Source organism: Cucumis sativus, chromosome 2 (assembly GCF_000004075.3).
Source record: "Cucumis sativus cultivar 9930 chromosome 2, Cucumber_9930_V3, whole genome shotgun sequence".
Classification (NCBI taxonomy): domain Eukaryota; kingdom Viridiplantae; phylum Streptophyta; class Magnoliopsida; order Cucurbitales; family Cucurbitaceae; genus Cucumis; species Cucumis sativus.
The window spans coordinates 5178158-5186257 of record NC_026656.2 but is presented as its reverse complement, the minus strand read 5'-3'; the positions used below and the strand labels follow the sequence as shown (position 1 = coordinate 5186257).

General features: G+C 29.7%; 1 protein-coding gene across 1 annotated transcript; it reads right to left on the bottom strand.

Annotated features, from left to right (window-relative positions):
• Window positions 1–350: 350 nt before the first annotated feature.
• Window positions 351–7018, bottom strand: LOC101203107 (transcription factor bHLH35). Its single transcript, XM_011650661.2, has 5 exons — window positions 6856–7018; window positions 6597–6762; window positions 4795–5031; window positions 4540–4710; window positions 351–622 (listed from the first exon to the last, which is right to left on the bottom strand). The coding sequence occupies exons 1-5, from the start codon at window positions 6927–6929 to the stop codon at window positions 533–535; spliced, it is 738 nt and encodes a 245-aa protein (XP_011648963.1). The 5' UTR covers window positions 6930–7018; the 3' UTR covers window positions 351–532.
• Window positions 7019–8100: the final 1082 nt, after the last annotated feature.

The following is an 8100-nucleotide window of genomic DNA, read 5'->3' as shown; positions in this document are numbered from 1 at the left end:
ATTTTCATTTGCAAGAAAACTCTCTCTCAAACTTCTTCTTTTGAGTTTACCGAGCAATTTTAAGTGTTTATCTGAGTACCGAGATTCCAATTGATTTTTGTGCAAAACCAATTGAAGAACAAATGTTGTTTTATCCTGGAAATGACGGGGTAATAATTTTGTTTGCACAAAGAAGCAGAGTCGCGAAATGTCTTATAGAAAGCATGATCCGCGACTCAGTTATTACTTAATCATTCTTTGTTTTTCAGTTTTGCGTTCTGATCACTAGGCATTTTGTTCACTTGACGAGACAATCAAAACGCGACTTGACTACGCGGGAAATGACACCTTAAGTAAGATACAAGGCGAAGTGCATGCAACAAGTACCAGCTACTTTGTAGAATTATTATTCAATTTTGCTCTTAAAATCGCTCTTTTATTTTGGGACTTTTTTCCCTAAAGACAAATAGTTAGAGAGAGAAAAAGAAGAAAGGGAGAGAGAAGAAGATACACTAGTTGTGAGCCACAAAAAGAACATGTTCTATGAGGTTTATCAAATGCTCATAGGATTTTGTTGATCACTAATGGCTGCAATTGCTTTTTCTATTTTTACCTTTAGTTCCTCTTCTTCTGCTCTCTCTGCCTGTAAAAAAAACCAATGTGTTTCGTATAATTAATAGACACGCATGTGACATCAAAAGAAAAAATCATACTAACATTTTCTTCAATAATACAACAGAAAAACATCTAAAGGAGATTCAAGCAGTCGTTGATTTATGCTCTTGGAGGTTAGCATTTAAAAAGAATTATTACTTTTAATTTTTTTTTATATCGGAGTACAACCAAAATCCCTTGTCAAAATCCCTTATTAAACTAAATATATGAGGAAGATACATGAGTAATTATATCTTTTAACAGTATGAAATCTTTTAGATAAACAGAAAAACAAGTCATGATATATATATATATAAAAGAAAAAACCCATAGATTTTTAATATTCTTTTAAATATTTTTAATGATAGATTTGGTTTGAATTTTGGTTATACATGTTAGTTGTGTCTATTAATTGTGAGGATATAGCATTATCCTGACATATTTTACACCCATGGACAAATTTGACATGAACCCATCCTCTCCTCTGCTAACATATTGGTTCCATTAATTCTCTGTGTTGTTTTGTTTTTCAATTAATGCCTTAGGTACCTAGAATTTGAGTTATTTTTCACACTACAAAAAACAAACCAACACACCGATAACTATTCTACCACACTAATAATATTTTTCACACCTAAATTTGAATATCTCACGTTTCTTCCAGACTATTTGGGGTCATTGAGTTGAAGTTCCACAGTCTAGAATTGAAAGGTTCTAATTGAGATAAAACTTGGACAAAGTTGTTTAGCCTACGAGTTAAACAGGAGGAAAGGAAAGGAGAATATGAGATTTTCAATTAATGTGTAGATTTTAACGGTGAACAACGCTGAAGTTGAAGAAATAAGTTATCTAACAGTAATTCATGATGTCAGTGGGCTAAACACTTCAAAAGTTGTTCGACCCCAAACTTCTAGTGGGGTGTTGAGGCTGTTTTCAACTAATATAAGATATAAACTATACTATATTACTATTTCCAAACTCTTTTTGTTCCTGTGTTTACTATCATTTACTACAATTTTTATTATTTTCTTCTCTACATTTTTCACCACCAGAAATTCAAGATCTCCTGACATGGCTCTATACCGTCAAAAGATATAGCACCAGGAGAAAGGGTCTCTGTTGACGCACAAACTGGTTCGTCGGGAGAGAGCCTATCTCCTAACGCATGAAAACTCTTGACGCATTATTATATAAATCACATGTCATAATAACTAGTTTGGTTATCCCTTTTTGTCACGGAGAGTTTTAATTCATAGACTGTCATCATAAATCACATAACATGATAATCACAACCAGTGGCTACAATATCCAACCCAAAGTCCCACAAAGTCTGATCCTTTTTAAATCTATCATACTCAAAGCGTATGATAGCGAATAACTAATATACACAGCAAACCAAATCCTCCAAATCCATTCCTTTCATGTGGCTTTATGGTCATAATGGTGTTATTATATGTGGTCTCGTGAGTGTTGTAACCGTGTATTGCATCCCATTTGAAAAATAGCTTACGTGGATTGTGTGAGTGGTGATAGTCATAGAAAAGATTACACTAAGACTACACTACACAATAGTGATTAATTTGAGGGCCCGTCCACTCTGGTTGGAAAAACGTGGCCATTAAAAGATTAGATAAGAGAGTAAATGTACCCCATCATTATTAATTTTGTGCACTCCTACCACAAATCGGTCCAATAATAAAAACTAGGAAAGGGTAGGTGTGAACTTTGTATTTTGCTTTAAATACATCTATGGTTCAACCATCCCACTTTCATCTGATTAGTATTAGATGTAGTAGTCAACCCCTCTAATCCAAGTGTTATAGGTATTTTGTTTATTAGTTTTATGATTCAAGTTAGTTTATTTCGTGTGGCTAAATCGGTAGGTTCTCTAATGGTTGAAAATGTTATTCTTTTATTAGCTCTTTTTGTTGATTATATCGTTAGTGAAAAATTTTCATTTAGGGACTGTGGAATTTTGTTTGGAGAATAATAAGAACATATGTCAAAGTTGTTTCAAATTGCATGAATCTTTCTCTAACGCAAGATAACTTTATCGAGATCGACTATTTGGATAAGTATATAATTTTATTTATTTTAACATATGGGTTAGATTTATCCGTACTTAAATTTATCTGTCCATGGTTAATTAAATACTTTCCAGCTTTCTTTTCTTTCTTATTAACAAACAAAAAAAAAAAGAACATTTTTTAATATAAACATATACTTGACGTTTTTTCCACAATTATTGTTCATCTTTCTGTCTTGAGAAGTAGCTTTAATGGAAAGAAAAGGAAGGTTTGGACCTCAAGGGGGATACAAATAACTACTAGAAATGGATAGCTTTGTATCCAATAAACAAAACAATATATTGGAATCTTTAGTTTATTTGCCTCCACATATGTGCTAATTCAATAAATGCACATACAACAAAAAGAGCAAAAGAAAGTAACACGTGGTGTGTGGAAAGTAATACCGAAATCAACACTGTACTCTATTCTCTTGTTCACATATCAATTAAATTTCATAGATATGAATACAATCTCACAACATTTTTTCTACCTCATATGTAGGGGTTTTTTTTTCTTTTTTCGTTTTTGCATTCCATAGAAAAAAATATCACTAATTAGATAAAATAAACATTTTTTACATTTTTTATATGAAGTCTTTTTAACTATGATATTCAATTAATAAATTTAGCCTCACCATAATTTTCTACTACTCTTTTTTTTTTTTCATATTCACATCAAATAAAAAGATTTCTTCAAAAAAATTTATTTAATCTTATTAATTAGTTTATTCATTTCATAAATTTAATTTCAATTTTGCTTTTTCTAGTACTCTTTTTTTTTCATGCGTACATATGCTATATTGAATAAAAATTTTACTTCAACTGATTTTATTTAATCTGGTTAATTACAATGTTTATTTCATAAATTTAGTCCCAATCTTACTTTTTCACTACTTTTTTTTTTTTTTTGTTCATGCATGTATATGGTACATCAATATCTTAATTACAAATCATTTTATAAATTTGGTTTCAATCATGCTTTTTTTTACGGGTCTTTTTTGTTCTATACATATAATAGAAGACACATAATTTCAATTTTATATTATAAATCTTCTTAATTAGGATCCTCATTTATTAATTTTGGTTCAATCTCTGTAAAGTCATTTTCTCATTATTTTAGGTTATTATGTTTGATATTAGTTTAAGCATATATCGCTATGATTTGCCTACGTAGTTACTTAATTAGGTAAGAAAGCAAGACAAGATATTTCCAATCCCAAGGCTAATACTAGTGATGATTGACCAAGATCAGGGACAGGAAAGATTAAGAAGATCATAGATTCTGGGGACATCTTAGAGTTTTCTTCGTCGAGTTGAAGGACAGTGATTTTTTAGATGGAAGTCGGGCCAAGTGAGATTGGGAACAAAGAAGAATCTCGACTGTACTCAACTCCGAGATTGTCCGAGATTCCTTAATACTCTTCCTTTTTTCTTTCAATCTCAGGACCTAGTTCGATGTGAATGGAAGAAAAAATGAAGTATTGAGGGATGTTAGGCAATCCCTGGGTTGAGTCCACAAAAGATGGAAGAAAAAAAGGAAAGTAAATGGTTGGACAGTTTTCAAAAGATTTAACCAAAGCTAAACTCAATTCTTATAATTTAGATTGGATAGCTAAAGTTATTCGAATTATCGAGTTTCTTTTGACAATCCAAAACAACACCTAAGATTTTTTCATCTTAGATAGCAGTGTCATGACAAGTGATGAATGGAGGTTGTAATATAGACAACTCTTCCAATTATGGCAGGCATATAATCATGAACAATAACATAGTGATGCCTTTGATGATTGATTATTGAATAGAAAGCAAAAAGGTGTTAAAAAGGAAAGGAATGGTACCTCAAGGAAGAGCGTACTGAGAAGCCTATTGGCAACGACGGTAATATTGGCCATAATAATCTTCAGCTTCAAAGATTCAATCACTTGACAAATTTTGAATACGGCGTTGTTTCTTCTTTGACACGTCATACTCACCACCATCGTCTTCTCTCCCATGTAATTCACGTTCAACTGCTTCATACATACAATTTCGAATTTTCATTCAATTTCAATAACCCAAAAAGAAAAAAAAGTACTAGAGATTCAAATTCTTACGTCGAGAATTTCGATCGGGAAAGACGATGGCTTCTCTCGTATTTGTCGATTACAATTATTTGTTCCCCTCTTTCTTGTATTTCCATTGTTGTTTCCATGATCGTCGTCTTCACTTGATGTTGTGCTCTTGGATACGTTTGATTCTAGATTTGAAATCTCTGTTTCGATTTGATTTTCTTCTGCACGGAGTTCTTGGATGTACCCGATCGCATCTTTTATTATTGACGCCTTATCCATCTGCATTATCGACATCGTTGTTCCATCAAACATCTGAAATTAGAAAATCCATTTTTCTTTTTTTTCTTTCTTTCCCAAACCATACATATATTTACTTGGTTAGTTTATATATTTTAGGTTTCTCTATATGTATTTGGTTGAACATTCGGAGAATAAATTCTAATTTAAACAATTATACAAAAAAAAAAAAGAGTCTTGAACAATGATAAACCCTGATTGAAAAGAATAATTTTAAAATTAGTAAAATAAATTAAAAAATTTACAAACTACAACAAAATTTTAGATTTTATAGATTTTATCACTTATATAGTGATAGAATTTATTGTATGATATAAACATTGAAAATATTTTGTAAAATTTGTTATTTTTTTAAAAAAATCATATTAAGTCTGAAGACCACATTTATGTATTTATGTTTTGAAAGTTATCCCCCAATAATTGAATTGTTATTAATAAGGAATAATAAATGAAATTAGAAAAAAAAGTAGAATTTTTTTCAAAAATAAAAATAAAACTAACAAACTATTTAAAACTATAAATTTTTATCTAAATGGAAAATATTTGGTCAAATTTCTAATTTTTTATAATTTCTTTTAATTAATTGTGCGTGATCACATATAATCAATTATATATATATATATATATATATTTAATAATATGAGTAGTTTGTTCAATAAGCTACATCTAAAATGATTTCTTTATTATCAAAATAATTAAATCAAGTTCATTGAATTTAAGCGGAATTTAAAAAAATATAAAGATATTCATACTCTAACTTTTATTTTTTTAAAATTAAACAAAATTGTTATTATTAGTAGTAGAGTGGATCTTGATTAAAATAATAAAAATTTAGAGGTTCTTTAAACAAAAAAAAAAAGTCTGACAAATTATTTATAGTTGCTAGAAGAAAATTATTAAAAGAGAAACTTGATTTTCCTAAATTTTCCTGTATATCCTGTCAACATCTCACGCAATATTTATAATTTAATATCCATGCGGTTAAATAAATAATTTAAAATCTCGCGTTGTCCATGTTTTCAAGAAGTGAATGCAGAGTTGGCCAAAAAATATATGAATATGAAAAAACATTATTTTATTTATTTAATCCCCAGGAATTATATTCTCTTTATTTTACGCAAATCCCCAGGGAAATATTTGAGTATTGGGTGAGAGAATCGAGATTACATATTTTCTTATAATACTTTATAGTCTACTAAAATAACAAGTGATTGCTTTTACATCATTTTATTTTTCGTAGTTTCTTTTTTTATTAGATATGAATTTAGTATGCAAGGATAAAAAATTCATATCAAATTTCTCCATCACATAAGACAACATTTGACTTTTAACATTTTGTTTTAAATAATTCTTTTTTAAAAACGTTATCTAGAATGATAACACAGATCCAAAATGGTTAAATTAATTTTGAGTTATTGCTTTCTTTTTCTTTTTTAACTATTCTAAAAAAATGCAGTACTAAAATTCACTCCCTAATACCAAAATTAATTTTATGAACCTTTTCTTTTTAATAAGAAAAAGGAAAGAAAATTAAACTTTAAACTTACTTTGGTGATATTAGGGACGACGGCTCTGAGAGCAAGAAGCCTATCATTAAGCTTCTTCCTCCGATTCCTCTCCGATAAGATATTCTTCGACGCCTCTGACAATGACAACGTTCCGTCCGGTGAGCTCGAATCATAAGAACCATAAAATGCTTCATCTAATCCCCAACTGCAATTTCTATCTTCGTTAATTTCAATTAAAAACAGAGACCGTACCCAACATCATGAAAAGAGAAAGAAAAAAAGGAGAGTTGTGAAGAACCTGTCCAAATCTTCGGTTTGGAGAAACATATTGGTTTCCCAGTAATAGCCATACTCATCCAGAATGTTCTCCATCGGCGGGGAATTGGGGGCGGACGTTTGGAGAACACGGCGGCAATGGAGAGGAAATGGAGTGGCTAATTTGGTGGAAAGAGCTGCAGAATATGGGTGGTTTTTTATAAGGGCGAAAAATTATTATTTTTAATAATAATAATCTTTTTTACCCACGTGGATTGTAGCTTGATGCTTGTTCAAATGATCTGGACCGTTAAAAGTTTGAAGAGAGTTTAGATAGATCTACTCGCGGTTCACGGAGCGTGGAAAACAGTTGCTGTTCGTTTGATACTTTGATTCGTTGTTTGTTACTTTGCTTTGTTGTGCGTCAACGGGGAGTGGGCTACCCGTGTCACTCTCAGGTCTTCCCTTCTCATAAATGCAAAACTACTAAATAATTAACCCTAAGTTTTTTATAAAATATAACTCCAACCAAATATTTACACCAACAATTTCAAAAACTACAAAAATTCACACTAAAAAATCTAAAAAAATACTCCAATCAACCTGCTATTAATCCCATACTTACGCACGTAAACTTAATATATTTAATACACGATAGTGTACCGTTTAGATTTGTTTTGTTGTACTAACTAAATATAAGATTATTTGATATACGGTAGTTTAGATTTAACTATTTTGATAAACAATATTCAAAAGAATAAATGAAAGATTAGGAAGAAAGGAAAGAAAAATCGAAAAAAAAAAAAGAAGAAGAGAGAAAGGAATGACATATCTAAACTATTTTTAAAAAATTATATGAATTTATGGTCTTTTTGATTTTGTATATTTAGTGATGGGTTATATTTATAAAAATTTCCATCATTAATACTCTTATATCTATAAATAATTCCTTCTTTGTTTTTTCGTTTTGTGGTTTGTTGGATTTCTTTACTATGGTGTCTTTTAGTTTGACTTGAGTGATATTCATGTGTTCCCAAACGAGTTGATTGTTAAACCTAAATTTAATTCAATTGGATAATATAAATGATTTGTTTTTTTTATTCTTATTTTGTCTATAATGTTTATGTTCAATTGAATTTTTTAATCCAAATATTATTATTTAGATTGACCAAATTATTTTATTCAGTTCATCAAAACTCTTTACATCATTCGAGTTTATCAATTTATGTTTTTAATTTTATTTTCAATTTGTTTTCAGAACACTAATCAACAATAATAATCAAAATAT

Excerpts from the sequence above, each read along its gene's own strand:
- LOC101203107 (XM_011650661.2), bottom strand. The coding sequence starts at position 6,929 with ATGGAGAACATTCTGGATGAGTATGGCTATTACTGGGAAACCAATATG. Across the intron at positions 5,032-6,596 it reads TCGTCCCTAATATCACCAAA|ATGGATAAGGCGTCAATAAT; the intron begins GTAAGTTTAAAG and ends TCGATAATGCAG. Across the intron at positions 623-4,539 it reads TCAGTACGCTCTTCCTTGAG|GCAGAGAGAGCAGAAGAAGA; the intron begins GTACCATTCCTT and ends TTTTTTTTACAG.